We start from the raw sequence: 20,725 nt of genomic DNA on the forward strand, positions 1-20,725 counted from the left end.
TGGGATAAAGGCCTCAGGCATTCACGCCCACACACATCCGACCTGAATGAACTGAGTCGCGCAGCCTGTGTGTTTCCTGTGCCGCCAGTCAGAGCTGCTCACGGCCCAGAGGAGCATGGCGGCGATGTGGAGCGTCGCTCTGCTGGAGATCCTCACGTTTCTGTGGACTCTCTCCAGAGCTGGTGAGTGTTTAAACGTCAGGATCTACGTCAGACAGAGAGAGGAAAATACAAGAGAACAGAATACGTAGATGTAAATAGATAAATATATATTCTACACGTGGAAACACAAGACACCCAGATGGGGGAAATACACGCAGAAGCAGTAATATTTAGAATATTTATGGTATTCAGAAGTACTAAGACTGGTTTTCATACAGACGTATTCAGTTGCTGCTGTTGAACAGTATGGGTATGAATCACCTGTGGTTGTGCCACTGAAGGAGCTGGGTGAAGCTCTGCAGTGTCGTGGAGGGGGTGAGAGGTGTTGTTCAGGATGAATTACAAATTCTCACCCATCTTCTCGATGGTCTGAAACAGGGTCTCCAGGACAGAACTGGCCTTCACAGCCAGTCTGTCCCGTCTCTGACTGTAGCAGAGAAGTACCAGCAGGCCACTGCATAGAAGACGGCTGACGCCACCACACTGTCACAAACTGTACAGGGCGTCTGTGTTGGTGGTCCAGGTTTTTTTGTTTAGGTGATTAGGTATTTGTAGGACTCCACTGTCTCTGTGTCCAAACCAGAGGCGGCTGGCCAATAGAGCGCTGCTCTCCCTGGGATCAAGAAGGATTTTTTTTTTTTGAAATAAAATATATTAATATACTATAATTCTATCGCTGCTGGCTCGGTGATTGGCTTAAAGTCCGTAAACGTGCGTGTTTCTACGAGATGTTGAGAGTCAGATTATCAACTCTGTTACATCTCTTCTAATTGAAAAAGGAAAAGTTTGTCTGAAAAGCTGCAGGTCAGGATCAACTTTCGCCATCGTAGTTATTTTTAAACGCACACAAACAGAAATGCTTTCAGAATTTTGCTAACGTGTCCAGGTTTGTTAATGTATATAAACGTTTAGATAGGCTCACATTTATTAATGACTTATAATCTAAGAGCTTAAAAAAAAAAAGCACAGTTTATTTTGCACTTCTTTTTTGAGGTTTGAAAGATGGATTGATGTGTCGTTTGAAAATATACCTGATATACCTTTTGTTTTCCCAAAACTCAGACTAACGGTCATTTCCAGTAAACCAGCCCCAAAACATTCATTTTCTAAAAGGGGCTCATGGAGCATCAGCTTGTATTTGTTTACAAGTACGTTAATAAAAGAGTCTTAATACGTGCTCTCTATTCACTCGCTGTTTAAAAGTACAGCAATGTTTCATCACTCCTGCTTGGAGCTCCAACTTGTCCTGGTCTGGCCCTGGGCTGACATTCATCCATATCATCAATATCAGCTACTTGAAACTCACTCAGACTCTAATGAGCTGGAGACTCTCTTTTACTGCGACCCACCCCTCAACTCTGCAGCCAGTAGAACTCCAAGTCTCAGGGATGTTATTCAATAATTACTTTGAATAATTTGTGTTGCATTATTTCAGACGTCATCAGCGAGTCAAACGCCACCACGATCGCGCCTTTCACCACGCTGAACGCTACCGCTCCCACTGTGGAGGGTTCAACCAGCGTGGGCGCCATCATCGGGAGGGTGGCCGTCGGGTTGTGTGTGGCGGGAGCAATCGGTGTCATACTGTACCTCATGAAGAAGAAATGTGAGACGTGCTTCACTCTCCTTTTAAAAATACTCTTTTTGTTCCACTTGCAATGACGACGTAAACGTATGGGTTTGATTTCTCAGGTCCGAGAGGATCCAGTGGTGGTGAACATCAACCGTGAGTACATCTAAAAAAACAAACAAAACAAAAAAACCCAGTCACAACATCACTTTAAATACGGCTGAATGAGACGTTGTTCCCACTCATTCACGTAGTACCACTGTTTACCACAAGATGGTGTCGTGAGCCCCCGTGTTGAACGAGGTCACAATCAATCATTCGAGAATCAGAACATTTCCTGATTTCCTTCTCCTGGATTGAGAGTGTTCAAATTAATGTTTCTACTTTGCAAACTATTATTTTATGGGTGTAGTTTTCCATAAATGACAAAGCATGGTTCAGATCTTAACACCACATACGAAGCCACTAACATCAACAGGTTGTTCAGAGACATAAAACTTGAAATTCTTGATTCTTATTCTAGTATTTAATGAGGTTGAACATCTTTGAAACCATATTGTTGACGATCAGAGTTCTATGCCCCGCCCCGGTAGATCATTGGTTTAGGCTCAGTGTTTAAGCTCCAGCGGGAGGAGGTGGAGACAGCCGGGGTTTTGTCGGGCGAGTGCGAGAAGAACTGGGTCACCTCCAACCAGTCACTCCGCACAGAGCAGGGAAAGGAAAACAGAGAGACAATTAACAAAGGCCGAAACAGAACTTAAGTATATAGGCGTGCGTGTGTGTTGTGTAAGCTTTATAACACTTTGTACACAGTGTTTTATCCCTGCGTGAGTCTCTACAATCAAGCTTTTTTAAATTACTTTTATTACTTTTTTTTTTTTTCTTATTCATTTACCACTTTGTTTATGTATGATGTGTAAGATTTCTTACATTTCGGCCCTGTTCACACGACAATGTTTTTATTAAAAACATATTAAACGCATCGTTTTTGCGTCTACCTTTTCAGAAAAGTTTCGCGTTCACACCGCAATGCTCTGAAAACAAAATGGCAGAACTGCTGAAAATCATCACATCGCTCGCCCAGTATTGGTTAATTTGTCACTTACATGCGTTCAAATGTAATGAATTAAACACGGACCTCCGTTCAAAAAGCTGTTCCGTTCACTTCTGTTCACAGAGTCGTAGACCGTCGGCGTGTGAATGGAGAATCTCGTCCTTTGAACGGAGCCGCCGTGTCCAACGCCGTCCCCGCCTCGCCTCAGCTACACAAAGACCCCCGACCGGACTGGGACCACACTGTGCAGTCCTGAGGTCTGACTTCCGTTACAGTATTGTGTTGTATGGAAAACGTTGACAGACCGGAGAGTTCAATGAAAGTGACCCACAGAGGGCTCGGTGATGATTACATGTGTGCGCGTAGCAAAGTGAAGTCGAACCAGGATGAAAAAGAGGACAAATGGACGGCGAATAAACTGGCTCAGGAGATTTGATCAATAAATAAAGCTTCATTTGAATAAATCATTTTGTCACATGTTGAGACAAACCCATGGCTTTAGTAGAACTGCTGGTGTTTCATTTTTAATGCTGATTTCTTCTTCTTGGTACTTGACAGCTCTTTTGGAGTTTCCTCGGTGCTTCTTTCTCCCTTTGGGATATAAAATAAATTTGTTGTTTCTTAGTGGTGTCGTACTAAATGATCTACAACCAGGGCAATGGGGACCTTTAATAAAATCTAGTGCTGATAAGAAGAAGGCCAATTCCTCTTTTTACAATGATCATATGGGAAGAAAATGTGTTTTAGCCCAACTTGTTTTTGTGAAGAGATGATTTTATTTTAATTTTTTTTCTTAACAGTTCAACTCTGCTGAGGTTACATACAGTTTTATCCATAATCTCCACAGTCTCTTCCTACCTCACTGGTTTCCAAGACAAGCCTGTGTCACATTCAGACCGTTACGATATTGACTATCTAAGCTGGACTAATCGATACGGTACATTTCATACCTCATGAATTGTGTCGTAAGCTGTGAACTTTCATAACTTTCATCCAACATTCCATCAGTTTCTAGTAGGAAGTGTCGGTTTAAAAGCATTCAGATTATGTATTTCACTCAAAAGTAGAACCTTTCCCACCTGCCAGATTATCTTGTGTTTTGTGTTCCAAGCGAATTGGAGAGCTGCTTACATTTCAGGGATTATCGGATTTGAATGAAATGTCACTAAAACACTTTAAGGGAGAAAAAAAGTTGCCTTAATAAAGTATAAAGTAAAGAAATCTTCACTTTAACATTTACTCTGGGCTCATGGATTTTAAAACTTATTTTAAAACTGAGTTTTATCGATTGTACATCTTTGATTTGATTTTTTATTTTGTCTTTTGAATAAAAAAATAAAGTGAAATATTTACAGAAGATGTGGACGACTTAATTCAACCATAAAGTTATCGTGCAGTGTTTTATCTGAAGAGAGTATTCCTCAGTGAAATGTTTTTGTACGTTTGCATACTTTCCAACCGAACGGTGTCAGATTGTAAAGTGTTGATTCCTGCTCTGTGTTGATGTGTGAAGGTATCTGACCCTCGTCCCGCCTCCTCCCTGCTTCCCGCGCCGGCTGCTCCTTCTGTTTTCTATTTTCTGCCCTCTGTTTCTGCAGCTGCCTCCCGTCACTCAGCCGGTGGCTCGGCCCGCTGGCTGGCAGAAGGTCACTGGGCTCCGGGACTCAGGGTCCGTCCCCAGCAGTCGGCCATGGAGCTCCCTCGGACGGCGCTGTGCTCCGTCTTCCTGCTCGCTCTGCTCTCAGCCGGTAAGTTTGTGGAAGCCTGACCAGTTTTTCTTGTGCTGCAAAGTTGAGCTTGTCTGTGAAGTCAATCGTCATATGTTTTAGATGAGATTCCCACGAAGGCCTATAGTCACTGTTTTGGTGTCGTAGCAGCCTGTGTTGTGGTTCTAGTTGTAAATATCTCAGTCATTGATGATTTAAGACTGAAAGTGTTTAGATTTTTCTATGAATATCTTTTCTAATGGCCTGTGAAATGAGATTCAAACTCTGAAACGCCTCATTTGTGTCTAAAGTCACTTGTTTATTATCAGATAAAAGACCCCTGTTTGCTCATCTGTCAAAATGACAATAATAAAAAATGTTTAGTTGACAGCTAAATCAAATATTGCTTTGTTGTTTTTTCAGAGAATAACAAACAAACACCAGAAACTGTTGTCTTGAAACGTTAACTTATCTATAAGACTAAACTGAAACATAATGTGAATCACAGTGTGTTCCATTTTTTTTTATTAGTGTTGACAAATCAATTTCGAACAAATATTGAATATGTAAGATTTGTTACTCCGAATTATAAAAAGAGGGGCGAGCTGGTTTCAGTGATGATTTCAATTAGTTTAAAGAATAGGACTTCAAATAAAAGAGTAATAAGTAAAATAACTGAGGAGTTTTTCATAATATTACTACACAAATCTTGACATCATAATTTTTTAGTAAAAATGTAAGTGATAACTAATACGGACAAAATAAGTAGGAGTAACCAACACATCACAGACAATGTGAGATCTTTTCCTGTTGTGATGAGAATCAAGCAGACACTACATTTATTTTTTAAAACATGCATGCCATAAGTTTAGTAGGATAAAGAAATCCTACATTTTAGTAAACAACACATTGTCGTGTAGGACTGTAATATTCAGTAGTGTACCTTTAAGTAAGACTAACACCTACTCACACATTTATTTCACGTGAATTGGTGAAATATGAGTAATTTTGGACAGTTTTAACCCACTTCGTAAGAAATTTGTTCAACTGGAATGAAATGGTGAATCTGATAACATCAGATTTTTAAAGTCTTAAATTTTATAAATGCCCCAAGTAAGAATCACAAAACCCTCTTTGGCCAACTCAACTGGTTTGTTGATGTGAGTTTTAATCAGTAAAAACCAGAAAGCTGAAGTATATGTCTGTATACCTCATCTAAATTCATTGAAGTCCGCTTCACACTCATCTAGCAAGCTCTGGTTTAGGGTTAAAGGGAGCTACACCTCATAATGCAAAACTAACTTCCAGGCAAAACTCTATGGATTTAGGTCAGGTAAATTAAGAATTACACGAATTAAATCTCCTTGTATTATCACTTTTTTTTAATTAAAATATGTATATTCGTATATTTATGTAGTAATACTAGATTAAAATACAAAATTTTATATTTGGAAACGTTGTAAATACATAAATGGAAATAAAGTCACACAGCACACCCGCATTACCTCAGACGACCACTAGGGGAAGACAGCTCTCACTTTGAATTGCATATTTCACATATTTTAGTGTACTTCCTGTACAAGGTGAGGCTACATGCTTGTGTTGATTATGAAATTGGGCTTTGTACTTCTAAAATTTGCTTTCAAATGGAAAACAAGTCAATATGATAAGATCAGACAACAAAAAACAAGTTTATTATTTGACTTTGTATGAGTTCCAGTGTGTGTGTGTGTGTGTGTGTGTGTGTGTGTGTGTGTGTGTGTGTGTGTGGAGCAGCTGCCACGCAGTGAAATTCGATCAGACTCTGCCTCTCTGATCCAGTTGGTTTGTATGCATGCCAAAGAGTGCTTTGTTTACGCCATAATAAGATGATTAAAACGGTTCTAGTCTTGGGAATTAAAAATCAGAAGTAGTTGAAGTCAACCTTGAAGCGAGTCATTTGTGAAGGAGGTATAGACATTTCATATTCATGAATTATACAATACATGGAGAATAAGCAAACTGGCCCAAAATCACTCACATCTCACCCTCTCTACTTGGGCTGCTGCACATTTTGCAAAATCAACATGTGGAATGTACATGTAGTAAAAGACTTCGATGCTCTGCAATTTCAAAATGCCACTATTCTATTTATGGAAAAAGAAGTGTTGAAAGTTTTGTATGGCCCAGTAATAGCTCGGAGCAAGGGAAAGAGCACTGTTATTTTTCAGAATTTTTCAGAATTTTTCATAACTAAACTGGATTGTTTACTTGATAAAACAATAAAAATGAAAAGAAAAAAAACATTGTTTTTGAACATGAATGTGACTTTGGTGAATGTGTGTGTGTGTTAGAGTGCTGGGGCCGCAACGAGGAGGAGCGTCTCATCAACTACCTCTTCAAAGAGAAAGGGTATAAGAAAGACCTGCGGCCCGTCGAGAGGCAGCAGGATGTCGTCGATGTTTACCTCGCTCTCACTCTCTCCAACCTTGTCTCCCTGGTAGGAAGCTTGTTTTTTGGTTTTTTTGGGGGGCGGATTATGAAAACATAATCAAACCTAATCCAAATACTGTAGCGAAATTTACTAAATGTTCTGTAGTTCCAGTTTGGACCACTAGGTGGTGGGTTGAGTCATATTAGGTTTATTGGACAAGGATGTAGAAAGCAACATGTGCCAACACAACAAAAGAATTCCTGAAATTTTTTGTTTTCACAAAATAATTAAATATATTTCCAAATAGACACGGTGAAGAGTGAGTCACTGCTGCCAATTCAAGGACAAATCCTGTGTAACTTATAAAATTGTCTTTGAGTCATTTTTATGGGACAAAAAAAAAGACAAAATCAGAAGTCAACTTCTAGGAATCACAGGTGAAATCTATAAATATATCGAGACCTCTGCCTCTGTCATGCATCCATAAGCAAAGATAAAGATCTCTCGGTGTGGCAGTCTAGGGTAACCCTACTCTAGTACGTTTCCTTCTTTTTCGGACTCCCACAAAGTTTTTCTTCTGCATTTCACCTCGGGTACAATCCCTCCACTTATTTAGCAGTTGTGCCGGTGTAGCGGTGATCGTCGCACCATATTCCGTTGGATTCTGACGGGTTGGCGAGAAGCTTTGCGGGTAGGAAGTCAGTTTTGCGAGGATACTTGTGACACTGTCAGAAAATAGTAGGCTGTCGGTAGTTACACAAACGTGACTGTCTGCGATCTTCTCTCATTGTACGGCACATGACATCAGGTATCGTCACGATCGCCCATCCTCCAAAATCTCCATTAACTGCAAAACAACAGTCAGGATTCAAAAACAGTAAACAGTCCACCTCTAAGTTTTGTATTTGTTTTGCATCTCCTGCAGAAAGAAGTCGACGAGACGCTGCTGACCAACGTGTGGATAGAACACGTACGTAAAAGTTGGTCCTTTTTCTCACATTTGACCTTGAAATGTGTTTGCATGTGTTTGCACTCCTGACATGTGCCTTTGAGCAGATGTGGTACGACTACCGATTATCGTGGAACTCGTCGGAGTTCGACGGCATCGACGTCCTTCGCCTGCCGTCCAAGATGCTGTGGCTGCCAGAGATCGTGCTGGAAAACAAGTGAGTGAGCAACATGACGGCGTTGAACACGCGGCGTTGAACACGCGGCGAAATGACGCCGTGGCATCGTTTCTCCCTCGCTCAGTAATGACGCTGTGGCATCGTTTCTCCCTCGCTCAGTAATGACGCTGTGGCATCGTTTCTCCCTCGCTCAGTAATGACGCTGTGGCATCGTTTCTCTCTCGCTCAGTAATGACGCTGTGGCATCGTTTCTCTCTCGCTCAGTAATGACGCCCAGTTCGAAGTGGCCTACTACTGCAATGTGCTGGTGTACGAGGACGGCCTCTGCTCCTGGCTGCCCCCGGCCATATTCCGCTCCTCCTGCTCCATCAACGTCAACTACTTCCCCTTCGACTGGCAGAACTGCACGCTCAAATTCGTGTAGGCCACAATCACACTCTGCGTCCTGAACTGTGCTTTTCACACTTTTGACTGACGAGGTTTTTCGTTTCTTTGGCAGCTCCCTGTCCTACAACGCCAAGGAGGTCAGAATCCTGCTAAAGACAGAAGAGGATGAGCAGGAGAAATGGACGGTGGAGTGGATTGTTATCGACCCCGCGAGCTTCACAGGTGACTGCTGCCACTTTTCTCTACGGTGACACAGAAGAGTCGCCTCAAGACAAAAACCACAAGGCAAATACAAAAAGCTGCAGCAAAACGCAAAGGTTATAATACAAATACAAAAACTACAAGACATATAGGACTTATGACACGAAAAGAAATGGTACAACACATCCAAAGGTGATGACAAATACAAAAGTTACAATGATAATAGAAATGTAAAAAAAATACAACAGCTTCAACACAGATACAGAAGTTCAAGAAGCAAATGCAAAAGAAGCACCACAAATATTTGTGTCATTACTACTGTTTGTATTGTGGAACTTTGTCTCTTAGTTTTGTTGACGCCTTTAAGTTAAGTCAACAATTTGTTGTTGGAAAATGTGTTTTTAATTGTAACTTTTAGATTTATATTGTAACTTTTGGATTTGTCGTGTAGCTTTTGCATTTGTGGCTTTTGTGCATTACACTGTTGGCCCTGAGGTCTGGAAAAACACACTTTTAACTTCACATTGCGTCAGTGCCAATCCCCGACGTTACTACCTAACCTGGAGAACTTTCGGAAGTACGCGAGGAAAACAAGTTCTTTTCCGTTTTGAATCTTCGACTGTCCTCAGCGGGAAACATACGTAAGTTCTCCGTTTTGAAGATCTAAACCTCTGATACGTTTCCGGTCCACAGAAAACGGAGAGTGGGAGATCATCCACCGGCCGGCCAAGAGAAACACCTACAAACACATTCCCATGGAGAGCAACAAGCACCAGGACATCACCTTCTACCTGGTCATCAAACGCAAGCCTCTCTTCTACATCGTCAACATCATCATCCCCTGCATCCTCATCTCCTTTCTGGCCGCGCTCGTCTACTACCTGCCTGCAGACAGTCAGTGCACATTTACTCCTTTAAGTATCTGGATGGAATTTGATAATTTTGGGATTATTTCTGATTGCTTAGTTGAGTATTTGTTGCCTGGTTATTTTGCTCTGTTATCATATGTCATCCTCTAAGCAGGACTGGAACTGTCTTGTTTGTGTGCAGGTGGTGAGAAGATGACGCTGTCCATCTCGGTGTTGCTGGCTCAGTCTGTCTTCCTGCTTCTGATCTCTCAAAGACTGCCGGAGACTTCCATGTCTGTTCCTCTTATTGTCAAGTACGTAACAGTCAAACACTCACATGCGCACTCCCATAACCACTTTGGAGGAAAAGAAAGTACAAACAGTACGACTGTCTTTTGGTCTTTAAGCCGGGGAAGTTCAGCTGAGGGGAATTTCTGCCATCAATCACAGTCTAAATAGACAAAATCCCAGAAGGAATAGATGAACACCGTCCTACCATCAGTGTGAACATGTGTGTTTCAGGTACTTGATGTTCATCATGGTTCTGGTCACTGTGGTGGTGCTGAACTGTGTGGTCGTCCTCAACCTGCACTTCAGGACGCCGAGCACACACGTCATGTCCGACTGGACCAAGAGGGTAACACACACACACACACACACACACACACACACACACAATTTGTCATGGAAACATCTGATCTGTTGGTATAATCCAGCTCTCATTAGTCTGTTTACATTATTTCACACAAGCCAAGAAGCAGACTGGTAGTTTTACAGAGAAAGATTTAAAAAAAAAAGTGGGACAATTTCTAACACCTAACTGTTAAGTAAATAAAAATGTATGTAAAATTACTAGCCATAGTTACAATATATCATGGTAGAAGTGCTCGGCCTTGTATTTTGTGGCCCTCACAATGATCAGTTGCCTGTCAACTGGCCCTGGTGGTCATTGGTGGTATTGCAGGTAGTTGGTGTCACTGCAAAAATAGACAAGTATATATTTCGATCAAAAGCTGATTATCCAGGGTGATTAAAAACCCTTCCTGAGATTGTCTGTAAAAACATCACTTTTCCCAGAGGGCGCCAGAGAGCTTTGAGTCAGGTGCAACAGCAGGAATAATCTGGAAGTCTTGAGACCTTTTCCCGTTTGGTTCGTCCACTCAAACCTCTAATAATTCAAACCTTGGATCCGTTCTTCATTTGGACCTTGTTTCTGCCCCTGCTCAGATTTTCCTCGAGCGCTTGCCTCGGATCCTTCGCATGTCTCGTCCCGAGGAGGCGGAGCCGCTCTGGGATGGAGCGTTGCCACGGCGATCCAGCTCAGTGGGCTACATCGCCGCGGCGGATGAGTATTACAGCGTGAAGTCCCGCAGCGAGCTGATGTTCGAGAAGCAGTCGGTGAGACACGGGCTGAACGCGCGGCCCACTCACGCTGCAGGTTGGTTTAGGACAAATTTCTTATTAGGTTTTCTGTGAAATGTTGCACAACACTTGATTTAATCAAGCATAGCTTCATCATATGCAGAGAATAGTATTCAAGTTATTTCAAGAGAATAGTAGTAAAAACTACATGAGTAATTTAAGAAGATTAAAATAGATTAAAGGAAAGCCAAAATGGGAGGGAGATTCTGAAACTGTCCATAAAAATGACAACCCAATAAAGTTGGGAAGCGGGTGAGCTTTTGTCTGAACTTAAGGATTAATTAAAAGTCTGTTGCCAGAGGACGTCAGGGGTTCAAAACCACTGAGACATTTAAAATGACCTAAAGCACATGGGGACATAAGAGAAGTCCAAATTTAATGTAATTTCTTGTATGTAACTAATGATTCTGTCAGTCCCTCAGTTACAATGCTGGTGTGTGTGTGTGTGTGTGTGTGTGTGTGTGTGTGTGTGTGTGTGTGTGTGTGTGTGTGTGTGTGTGTGTGTGTGTGTGTGTGTGTGTGTGTGTGTGTAGTGGTGAAGCCTCAGGACGACGGCGGCGTGACAGACCAGCTGTATGCAGAGATGAAGCCGGCGGTGGACGGAGCGAACTACATCATCAAGCACATGCGCAGCAAGAACGACTACAACGAGGTGAGACGGAGGGACGAGAACCAGGACTTCCTGTCCGGTAACAGCTCATGAAGGTGGGGGTGAAAACACCAAGGAATCACCATATTATGCCAGAAGAGCAGAAATGTTCTCTTTCTGCCACTACTCTAGAGGAGGACATGCACCTTGACCGTTCTCCTGGCAGGACGCGCTGTTGGATTGAGGTGGAGAGAACATGTTGTATTTTGCCCCAAAACTTGACTGAATTAAATTGGAAATCATTAAATTGCTCTGAAACATGGTCGACCTGTCGAACCCACTCAGTCCACAAACCACACCCTCGGTATCGAAAGGCCACACTCAACTCACCTGAGCCTCAACGACTATGTCATGTAACTCCTTCTCTTTCACGCCATCATCATCCTCTAACAAAACGTAATGATAACCCTGATGTCTGTTTACATCCGCCCTAAAGAGAGGAACTGAATTAACTTGTTGGACGAGGAATATTTCCATCAGGGGACATTGTTACGGATATATTCCAGACATTTTACAATGTTCACAGATTCTACAATCATACGATGTCGCCACATGTGTCTCTAATGGTAAAAGCCTGCCACTTCTCAGAACACGGTATTTGTGCAGCATTTTTTCATAAACTTCATCATATAGTTTTTATTCTAATAACACTTCCTTAGCAGTGAGGTGTCAGAATTCTCCGGGCTGCATCGCTGATCACTCAACAATGAACATAAAACAATCTACTATTCATTTGTAAGCCTCAGCGTTGCATCGTGACTTTTACGCTTATGGAAAAAGTGCAAACCCCTACTGGACAAATGAGGAACAAACAGTAAAATATAAGGTTTTCTTACGATTCAGCACCGATACTGGTCCGCAGGCCGCACGTTTGACACCCTTGCCGTGTCCCTTGCTGAATCATTATACACATTGTAAAGTGGTTTGAAGTCACAAAACAACAAAAACATTTTGAAAGAAGAGAGACAAGTCGGTGATCACGTCTGGTAACTTGACTGTGGCTTCTGTCCCCACAGGAGAAGGATAACTGGAGCGGGATCGCCCGTACCGTGGACCGGCTCTGCCTCTTCCTGGTCACTCCGGTGATGATACTCGGCACCATCATCATCTTCCTGATGGGAATCTGCAACCACCCTCCACACCTGCCCTTCAATGGAGACCCACACGACTACATGGAGGAGTCCAAACGCCTGCTGTAACACCACACAACACACACCTATATTGTGTTCCCAGTCAGAGGCTTGTGTAATCCTTGTCGTGTTTAATTATTGACGTTTCCAAGTTCAAACTGCAGCTGTGTGTCTTTTATTAGCATGTAGTGAGTAGGTAGACCAGAAAATAACTGTTGTAATTAAAGTTTGTGTGTTTTGAATAAACATTTTCATTCACACCCGATCTTCTTGTTTCCTTTATTGTGATTTTTTTATTTATTGTGAAAAGAGAGAAGAGGAGAGGTGAGGAGAGGAGAAAAAAAAAGCAGATTCCAAACTGTGCTATTGGGGAGCACAGTGTGTAATTAGGAGAAAAAAACACTGCAGCAAATTTAAAGCATCAACACAGATTACAACATATCTCCAAGACAAAGCAAATGTGTGTGTGTGTGTGTGTGGGGGGGGGGGGGGGGGGGGGGGGGTCATCCGCTGGGTTAGGTTGGTGGGAGCGCACAGCCTCTCGTAGGTGCACAGCTCACCTTCTCCAGCTGGGGGGAGGAGGGGAAGGGAGGGGGCCAACAGAGGCCGTGAAGCAGTACAGTAGATTATCTCTGCAGTGTTACTGTTACACATATGTTTGTATTATTATTATTGTTAATATTTATTTAGATGCTAATAATTTTTCTTATTACTTCTGTTAATCTATTGAAACTCAAAGTACATATCAACATAAGATGAAAATAGGTGATCATAAAATTTTTTTAAGTTATTTAAGGGGTTAAATATTTCCTATTCCAATCCTCTATTTCCTATCTTCTAATATTTCATAAACATTTCCTTCACTATTTTTTTTTTCTCTTCAAAATTAATATTATTATTGTTGTTGTTGTTATTTATTTGTTAAACTGCAAAGTGAAATAATGACGCTGTATTGCTCTGCCCTACCTCCTCATAAAGATATATTAGAAAAAAACAAAATAACATGGAAACAAAATGGACTTTCTGCATTTTGGCAAAATTGAATATTATCAATCAGTGATGTTTGCTCTTTCATCACGTGCTCCACATCTTTTGAAAAGGGCGGTGCTCTTCTAATGGGAACTATTGAGGTTTTTCACCCACGTGACAAAGTAATGAATCGTTGAGCTGCCATTTTGGACGTCCGCGATATAGAGGTAAACACAATTAATCAGGAGTAAACACAATCACAAAACAGCAGTTAGCAGGAGGGATAAAAACATTTTTAAGTGTGTTAAATGTCAGCAAGCCACACAGTAACGCTGATGATTATACCTAAAGTGTGACTGTTGAGCGTGTGTTTACAGTCAGGGGACGTCCAAAAATGGCGAATGTGATTTCACTCATGTTTAAAATGTCACGTCTGAAATCAATGAATAAAAAAGAAAAAGGTTTTGTGGAGTGACACGGCGACACTCTGCCCTTCACCGTGAGCATGCCGTCTCTCCATCTGTAAAGGAGAAGAAAAAACAACAAAGGTGAGTTTTCAGTAACTCACTTTATCAGTTGTCACCGACGAGCAGCTTCACAGGAAACAGTTACTCTTTAATGAAAGTTCTAGAACGAAAAAGAGACTCAACCCCCAAGTTCAACTGACCTCCGACACTTCAGTTTGTCGTGTGGATGAGATCGAGCAGCTGCTCCACGTCTGAACCCTGCAGGTAGTTCTCATTCAGGTCCAGATGCATCATATAGGCGTGGTTGGACCCCAGAGCCGACTGCAGAGACGCACAGCTGCTTTCTGACAAACTGCAGGCCTTCATCCTACAAGAAGAAAAAAAAAAGCTAGTAATTCATAACAACTCCACATAATTCTGTCTTTTTGTTCTGTCCAGAGCTGAAGAAGTAAATAACAAGCATGTTTAGAAAAAGTCGAGTCCGAACAGCCAACAAGATTTGAAGTGAGGAAGAGGAGTCATCCTGCCGCTGAGCGACATGGAGTGACTTCAGCTGTTGAAGTGTGCAGGTCTGCCTTCAGTGCAAACTCCTGCTGATTTTTACAGTAAAAATCCTCAAGTTTCCACATACAACAAACATTTCAGACCTATTTAGAGGAAGAAAAATCACACTCCCTCCATGGAGACGCTGCTCGGTGAAAATAATTCTGTAAACATCAATATCACATGACTCCACGTGAGTCGTAAAACAAGACAAAGAACGACAGTACCGCTGTGGTTTAATGTTTGGCATCATTGTCATCTAAAGCACAGTGAACCCACCTGAGAGTCTCCAGCCTGCAGAGTGGACTCTGCAGGAAACCACACAGCGTTTCCACTCCTGATTCCAGCAGCTGGTTGCGACTCAGGTCCAGATGTTTCAGATGGGACGGGTTGGACTTGAGAGATGAGACCAGAGAAGCACAGCTGGTCTCTGACAAACTGCAGTTCCTTAGTCTGGATGAAGAATGAAAGTTGAAGATGAGTCGGACGAAACTATTTCATTCGGTGTAAATCTGCTGGCCTTGGTGACGCCGCTGCTTGATTACAGCGAAATCGTCACATGACTGCATGAATGTAATTATGAATACAAGCTTTGAACTTGACTTGCTAAAGGAGGAACAGGCGGAAGCGGAGCATGAGGACAATGATAGCCGACGACGTGGGTGATCTGATGGAGGAAGAGGCTGAGAACACTAGAGCCTGTTTACAAAACTGTTTGTAGCCAGGAAACATCTGGAAAGTTTAGCAGCGCTGCATTGTTCTGTAGCTTTATTTAAAAAAATAAAAAAAAAAAATAAAAAAAAATACCAGCTGTTTAATATCAGTTTAGTTTTTTATCCACTTCTTTATCAGTGAATTTAAATAAGATTTGATCTGCAAATTTCAAATATGAACCTTGCATTGGAAACTTTGTCTTACGATCAGTCGGGTCTTCAAACCAATATGGTAGCGTCGATCATTTTTAACTTTGACGTCATAGTCATCAAAAACACAGTGAACTGACCGCAGAGTCTCCATCCTGCAGTGTGGACTCTGCAGAAAGACACACAACCGCTTCACTCCTGAATCCTGGAGCTGGTTGTGACTCAGGTCCAGATGTTCCAGATGGGAGGGGTTGGACATCAGAGCGGAGGCCAGAGACGAACAGCTGATCTCTGACAAGCTGCAGTGCTTCAATCTGAATGAAGAAAAAAAACCAACATGATGATCATGTATGTGAAATGACCAGCAGCTCTTGATTAATAATCTTTACTCTCCATGACTTCAGCGGCTTTGTGCTCCTGTTAACGAAGATCATCACTTTAAGGCGTTCGGCCAGTGAACCGACCTGAGAGTCTCCAGTCTGCAGAGTGGACTCTGCAGGAACCCAAACAGCGTTTCCACCCCCGAGTCCTGCAGCTCCGTGTTGTGACTCAGGTCCAGATGTTCCAGATGGGAGGGGTTGGACGTCAGCGCGGAGGCCAGAGACGAACAGCTGATGCCAGACAAACTGCAGTGCTTCAGTCTGAGTGGAAGAATAAAAGACGAGTGTTCAGGAGACGCAGTTCCAGAAGCTGACCGCGACACCTTTTCTTATTTTTACTTGGCATGTTTGATCTAAACAGTGAACGGGAACTCACATCAGAGCCTCAAGTCTGCAGTTTGAACTCTCCAGGCCGGCACACAGCAGCGTCACTGTAGAATCTTGCAGCTTGTTGAAACTCAGATCGAGATCAGTGAGGTGGGAGGGGCTGGACTTCAGAGCCAAGGCCACAACTTGACAGTGAATCTCTGCAAGTCCACACTCAGTAATTCTGCCAGAACACACACAGCATACCACACAACGTCAGCAAGAGCTGACACAGCATTTCTATTTCATCAAAAGAAGACTGATAAGACATGTGGACTCACCGAGCCTTCCTGCAGTTCCTCACAGCTGGAATCAGCCTCAATCGACCCTCCAATGACGTGTTATACTTCTTCAGGTCCAGCTCATCCAGAACCTCCTCTGACATCTGCAGCATGTGTGCCAGCGCTGAGCAGTGGATGTCAGAGAGTTCTTTCTGCAATCTGTTCTCTGACTTCAGGAACTCCTGGATCTCCTGGTGCACTGAGAGGTCCCTCATCTCCATCAGACAGTGGAAGATGTTGATGCTCCTGTCAGGTGACATTTTGGACGTTTCCATCTCTTTCAGGTTCTTGATGATCTTTCGGACGGTTTCCGGACTCTTTTCTGTCCGACCCAGCAGATCTCCTAAAAGTCTCTGGTTGGACTCCAAAGTGAGGCCGTGAAGGAAGCAGACAAACAGGTCCAGGTGACCGTGATAACTTTCCAGAGATTTCTTTAAAACTTTCATGATGAACTCATCCACAGATGAGTAGGAGATTCTTTCCCCCAGGAACTTCTCGAGCACGTCCGTCTTCTTGGTGGAGTAACAGTTGAACATGTAGACGGCAGCCAGGAACTCCTGAATGCTCAGATGAACGAAGGAGTAGATTGGTTTCTGGAAGATCACACACTCTCTTTTGAAGATCTCTGTGAAAACTCCAGAGCACACCGAGGCCTCAGTCACATCCAGACCACACTGCTCCAGGTCTTCTTGGTAGAACATGATGATTCCTTTCTCCAGATGTTCAAAGGCCAGCTTCCCCAGATTCAGAAGAACCTTCCTGTCAGCCTCACTCAGCTCCTCTGGACCTGACTCAGGTCCCTGATGGTACTTCTTCTTCTTCCTTTTTGTCTGAACCAGCACAAAGTGGGAGTACATGTCAGTCAGGGTCTGGGGCAGCTGTCCTCTCTGCTCTGTGGTCAACATGTGCTCCAGAACTGTGGCGGCGATCCAGCAGAAGACTGGGATTCCACACATGATGTAGAGAGTCCTGGATGTCTGGATGTGGGAGATGATTCTGCTGCTCAGATCTTCATCGCTCAGCCTCCTCCTGAAGTACTCCTCCTTCTGGGCATCGGTGAAGCCTCGCACTTCTGTCCATCTGTCCACACAGGTAGGGGGGATCAGACTGGCTGCTGCAGGTCTGGAAGTGATCCAGATCAGGGCTGAAGGAAGCAGATTCCCCAGGATGAGGTTTGTGAGAAGCACGTCGATCGATGCCTTCTGTGTGACGTCAGAAACAATCAGCCCGCTATTGAAGTCCAGAGAAATTCTGCTTTCATCCAGACCGTCAACGATGAACAACAGCCTGCAGACAGCCAGCTCCTCTGCCGTCACCTTCTGTAACGTCGGATGGAAAACTTGAAGCAGCTTGAGAAAACTGTACTGCTGCTCTCTGACCAGGTTCATCTCTCTGAAGGAGAGCACCACCAGCACACTGACGTCCTGGTTCTCCAGGCCCTCGGCCCAGTCCAGAGTGAACTTGTGCACCGAGAAGGTCTTCCCAATGCCGGCGACGCCGTTGGTCAGAACCACTCGGATGCGTCTCTGCTGCTCGGCTGAGGCTTTGAAGATGTCCTGACACCTGATGGCAGTGTCATGGTGCTTCTCCATCTTGGAGGCCATCTCCAGCTGCCTCAGCTCCGGTTCCTTCTGAAGCTCCTCACTCTGTCCCTCTGTGATGTGGAGCTCAGTGTAGATCCTATTGAGGAGGGTTCCTCCTCCGGGTTCATCACTTCCTTCAGTCACACGTTCACATCTGCTCCTCAGACTCTCCTTGTGTTCATCTAGAGCCTTCTGCAGACCGGCTGCTGCTCAAAGACAAACAACAACATTCAAAATAAACACTGAGAACAATATTTCCATGTCTGAATAACACAAGTCCATCAGCAGACACATGTCTCACTCGGTACAGAGCAGCTCTGCTGTCCAGATCTTTTTTCACACTGAGGACAGGGAGAGGCTCCTGATGAAGAACACTGGTCCTGAAATGATTCGAAGCACCCTCTGCAGAACTGGTGTCCACAGGTGCTGGAGACTGGATCCTTCAGAAGCTCCTGACAAAAACCACAACGGGACTGCTGCTCCTTCTCACCAACAGCGCTCCTCCTCCTTATCCTGTGGACAAAAATCCAGAACAAACTTTAACGCTGGCACTGGTTGAGCTTTACTGCATATATTGGCAGCTGTATATTCATTTCCAGTGTGACCAGCAGATGTTGGGAATGATGAATAATGAAAACGGCTCTTACTTGGTGTTTGAGGGATCAGGTTCATTGCTGAACATGGGAGGTTGACCTAAAGACCGGTCACTTCTCAAAGACAGACAGCTGGATGATGCACTCGTCTTACGCTGCTGATCTCTGAAAAAACAAACAGATCGTCAAAGTTCCTACGTTATGCTGTTGGCTATTGAAAACAATCTTACATGACCATATGACTGTAAGTTTAACCATATAAACCTTACTTTGTGTTTGAGGGTTCAGGTTCATTGCTGAACATGGGAGGTTGACCTAAAGACCGGTCACTTCTCGAAGACAGACAGCTGGATGATGCACTCGTCTTACGCTGCTGATCTCTGAAAAAACAAACACATCGTCAAAGTTCCTACGTTATGCTGTTGGCTCGTGAAAACAATCTTACATGACCATATGACTGTGTGACTGTAACCGTATAAACCTTACTTTGTGTTTGAGGGTTCAGGTTCATTGCTGAACATGGGAGGCTGACCTAAAGACCGCTCACTTCTCAAAGACACACAGCTGGATGATGAAAACGTGTCTTTGTGTCTGTGGAAGCAGAAAAATAAATAAAAAACTGCCACTGTTGTTCATTAGCAATGCTGTTGTTGAAAAAAAAAAAAAACAAGCAGCTTTAGTCACATGGAGCAAGCTGGAGCTCAGCATGTTTTGAGTTGAAGCCAGAGATGAACTCAGTCTGGAGGCACAAAGGTTGTGCAACACTGCCCCCCAGAGGCCGTCTTGGCTTATTGATATTTGTTTTTACTTTCACTTGCGCTTGTTGTGAAACACTTGTGAGTGTTTAACTGCACTGTTTCAATTTTAAATAGTTTGAGTAAACAAAAACAACAAATCACCATAAAATAGTCTTTTACCTTGTGTGTGAGAATCCACGTTCAACACGGAAGCCAGGTGGACAATCCTCCCACCAATCACTGTCCACAGATGAAGTCTCTGCTTTGTCCTCTCGGTCATCTTTCTCACTCATCTTCAGTCAGTCTGGGGGGAAAGATCACCAGCCTGGACTGTGAACACAGGACAGAAGAATCATTAAACATGTCTCGTGTTCAGGAGACACACCCTGCTCAGATGGACAGGAAGAATGACGCACTTCCAAAAACTACACTCTTAACGCCAAACAACATCCTTTAAACTCAACTCATGATTGCTGTATACCGTCCACAGAGATAACAGATCACCACATTTAAATGGCAACATAAGTATATCGGACTAACACTGACCTCACTGGCCCACGGGTTGGGACACGAGCTGAGCTGCTGATGAAAGTGATCGTGTACTTTCACTTTCACGTTCATGATATCTGTTTCATAATTACTGACGTCATACTGGAAATATTAACCCTGGACGCAACAAATACGTCTGAATGTCTTTTAACATTTCGAGACAGGTTTGATAAATGTAAGGACGTCATCGTTCCATATTATTTATGAAATATCGAAATATTTTTTTTTTTAAATTAGAATATAATCATTTATCTAAAAATATATATTTTCTGTATCTTAATCAATAAGACATTACTGCCATGATTTAGTATAATTATATAAAATCATGACAACAATACCTGTTGTCATTATATAGTATGTTTTTAAATTTTTAAATGTACTAAATATGTATTGTGACAAGTCTGGAATAACATAAACACAGCTTAAACATGACAGATTATTGTGGCTCATCACGAATAATTTAAAAAAATACTTAAGTAGTTAAAAGATTTAATAAACTGTCAAAGTAAGAGCACTGATATTTGAAGGAACAAATCTAAATGTATAAAGACATTGACATCATCCATAAATCATGTCATTATAACGGTAGACAGCATTATTGCATGTTGGCTTGGTATTGTGCTGGTCGAGGTCTCAGTAAAGGCACGATTTTATAAGTGGGATTATTTATTTTATTCTTCTATCAATTCATTTTTAATTTGATTTTTGTTATTTAATTTGTAGAAC

At 42.8% G+C, this 20,725-nt stretch overlaps 2 protein-coding genes across 2 annotated transcripts; one reads left to right on the forward strand and one right to left on the reverse strand.

Moving 5' to 3' along the window:
* Positions 1-86: 86 nt before the first annotated feature.
* chrnd (cholinergic receptor, nicotinic, delta (muscle)) lies at positions 87-12,932 on the forward strand. The gene is made up of 16 exons (XM_080489529.1): positions 87-182; positions 1,597-1,767; positions 1,854-1,887; positions 2,909-3,042; positions 4,384-4,533; positions 6,825-6,970; positions 7,830-7,874; positions 7,961-8,070; positions 8,296-8,451; positions 8,531-8,640; positions 9,313-9,513; positions 9,670-9,781; positions 9,990-10,104; positions 10,695-10,905; positions 11,423-11,541; positions 12,555-12,932. The coding sequence occupies exons 5-16, from the start codon at positions 4,476-4,478 to the stop codon at positions 12,735-12,737; spliced, it is 1,566 nt and encodes a 521-aa protein (XP_080345655.1). The 5' UTR covers positions 87-182; positions 1,597-1,767; positions 1,854-1,887; positions 2,909-3,042; positions 4,384-4,475; the 3' UTR covers positions 12,738-12,932.
* Positions 12,933-13,461: 529 nt separating this feature from the next.
* LOC308125700 (protein NLRC3-like) lies at positions 13,462-20,080 on the reverse strand. Its single transcript, XM_080489636.1, has 13 exons — positions 19,997-20,080; positions 19,631-19,780; positions 19,200-19,304; positions 18,983-19,093; positions 18,768-18,878; positions 18,422-18,633; positions 16,538-18,326; positions 16,267-16,440; positions 15,975-16,151; positions 15,651-15,824; positions 14,927-15,100; positions 14,305-14,471; positions 13,462-14,157 (listed from the first exon to the last, which is right to left on the reverse strand). The coding sequence occupies exons 2-12, from the start codon at positions 19,741-19,743 to the stop codon at positions 14,315-14,317; spliced, it is 3,297 nt and encodes a 1,098-aa protein (XP_080345762.1). The 5' UTR covers positions 19,744-19,780; positions 19,997-20,080; the 3' UTR covers positions 13,462-14,157; positions 14,305-14,314.
* Between the last annotated feature and the right edge of the window lie 645 nt (positions 20,081-20,725).

Source organism: Lipophrys pholis, assembly GCF_963383615.2.
Source record: "Lipophrys pholis genome assembly, chromosome: 20".
Classification (NCBI taxonomy): Eukaryota; Metazoa; Chordata; class Actinopteri; order Blenniiformes; family Blenniidae; genus Lipophrys; species Lipophrys pholis.

What these genes read in the sequence shown, in the direction of transcription:
- LOC308125700 (XM_080489636.1), bottom strand. Translation starts at nt 19,743, where the DNA reads ATGAGTGAGAAAGATGACCGAGAGGACAAAGCAGAGACTTCATCTGTG. An exon ending in AGGAACTGCAGGAAGGCTCG is followed by an intron (nt 16,441 to 16,537) that starts GTGAGTCCACAT and finishes GTGTTCTGGCAG; the next exon opens with AATTACTGAGTGTGGACTTG. An exon ending in TGCAGACTTGAGGCTCTGAT is followed by an intron (nt 16,152 to 16,266) that starts GTGAGTTCCCGT and finishes TCTTCCACTCAG; the next exon opens with ACTGAAGCACTGCAGTTTGT.
- chrnd (XM_080489529.1), top strand. Translation starts at nt 4,476, where the DNA reads ATGGAGCTCCCTCGGACGGCGCTGTGCTCCGTCTTCCTGCTCGCTCTG. An exon ending in CCAACGTGTGGATAGAACAC is followed by an intron (nt 7,875 to 7,960) that starts GTACGTAAAAGT and finishes GCCTTTGAGCAG; the next exon opens with ATGTGGTACGACTACCGATT. An exon ending in TCTGTTCCTCTTATTGTCAA is followed by an intron (nt 9,782 to 9,989) that starts GTACGTAACAGT and finishes TGTGTGTTTCAG; the next exon opens with GTACTTGATGTTCATCATGG.